Source organism: Vairimorpha ceranae (genome assembly GCF_000988165.1).
Source record: "Vairimorpha ceranae strain PA08 1199 chromosome Unknown NODE_349, whole genome shotgun sequence".
Lineage (NCBI taxonomy): Eukaryota > Fungi > Microsporidia > Nosematidae > Vairimorpha > Vairimorpha ceranae.
Window position 1 is genome coordinate 1 of NW_020169644.1, and position 1,634 is coordinate 1,634.

The following is a 1,634-nucleotide window of genomic DNA, read 5'->3' on the forward strand; positions in this document are numbered from 1 at the left end:
AAATGTACAGGATTGTGATATCCTGCCATATGTTCTTTTTTTTTTATTTAGAATATTTTACTATAAAAAATAATAGCTTTTTATCTTCAATAAAATTATAAAAGGAAGGCCATTTAAAGAACTTTAATAATAAATCATTTCTTCGTAATAAATGTATTTTAGAAAGTTATTTTAAGTTTAAAACTCTGCCCAAGGGTTACGACAAGGATATTCCGGAATAAAACAACTTGGGGTGTGAGAGCAGAACATACCTAAATTAATCATTTTATAAACGCAAAAACTTCTATTTTGAAGGACCGTCCGGAACAGCCGACAAAACAGTAAGCATTATAAAGAAGTACCTTGTCATTGGCCGCATTTTTGCCAAATATTTCAGATATAATACAACTTTTTTATTTTATAATTTTGAACAAGAAAAAAAGATATTATGGATGTTTTGAGTTCATGTTTTAAATCTGCAGAAATAATAGATTTAATTTAGTATAGGTGGGACTTTTTAGTTACCTTCTTCCTACTTTAATCAAATTTATTATACATTCAATTTTAATGTAAAGGTATTTCAATGCTTTATTGCTTTCTGTAATGTTGTTTACCACATTTAATTTATTTTGTTATAAATATTAAAATTTATTTCTACCCGTCAAAATACGAAGAAAAAGAACTGTTATCTAATGAATTTAACTGACTAAAAATATCTTCAATGGTTCTAGTTCCATATTTCTAAGCACAAAAAGTAGAAGAAGTTGTGTTATATCTCTCATCGCATCAGCCAAATTTTAAGGCCACATCAAAGTCATTCTTGTCCACAAGAAGTACAACTATATGTTAAAGTTGCTATCTTTGTGGCAAAAAAGGCTAGTCTATTAAAATTATTCATGAATACTATTCTCATTTTGATTAAGCTATTTGGCGTTATGAATTGTGAATTAAATTAAAAAGTCTTTTTAACAAAAATATTGCTTTTCTGGGGTTCGTTGCAGTTGTCACCAAACTTTCTCCAATACCAATAAGATACTTTCCAGCTGTCTGAATGCTTATTTGTAATTATAAATATTAAGTAAAGGGCTATAAATAATTTTCAAGAATATAATGTATCGGTGTGATTGGATAGCCAAAACCATTATATGCACAAGATTAAGGTCGCACGTTAACTCGTTAGAACATGAAACATACAATAACCTCGATATGGGACAAATAATTAAATTAAAATGAGACTACCTCTAATTTTTATGACGTTGTAGAAAAGTCAAGAAAATGGTGTGGAAAAATGAACTAGAAGAGCATCAAAGATTGCTGCCCGACGGAGCTCTCAAATATAGGTAAAAAACATGTTAAAGCGGGCTTTTAAATCAAAACTTGCTAGGTACGTTTAAGTTTTTATCAATTTATTTGTGCAAATTGATAGATGAGTGAAAGACAGAGATTAAATATTTAGTAACACAAATCTTCTTGTATTATGTTGTATAATGAAATTAAATAATATAAAAAATAAATTTAACCACAATTACGTTTAGTTTTTAATTATGTTTTGATATAAACAAAATTCTGTTTTTTTTAACAAATTTAGTTTTAGTTAACAAAGCTATAAAATAAGAGAAGTATCACAAGATGGAGAAAAAACATAAAATTTTTCC

At 27.4% G+C, this 1,634-nt stretch overlaps 1 protein-coding gene across 1 annotated transcript; it reads left to right on the plus strand.

Moving 5' to 3' along the window:
• Window positions 1–1,089: 1,089 nt before the first annotated feature.
• Window positions 1,090–1,212, plus strand: AAJ76_3490001090 (hypothetical protein; the record flags this gene model as incomplete). Its single annotated transcript, XM_024475268.1, has 1 exon — window positions 1,090–1,212. One exon carries the CDS (start codon window positions 1,090–1,092, stop codon window positions 1,210–1,212), a length of 123 nt encoding a protein of 40 aa, XP_024329386.1.
• Between the last annotated feature and the right edge of the window lie 422 nt (window positions 1,213–1,634).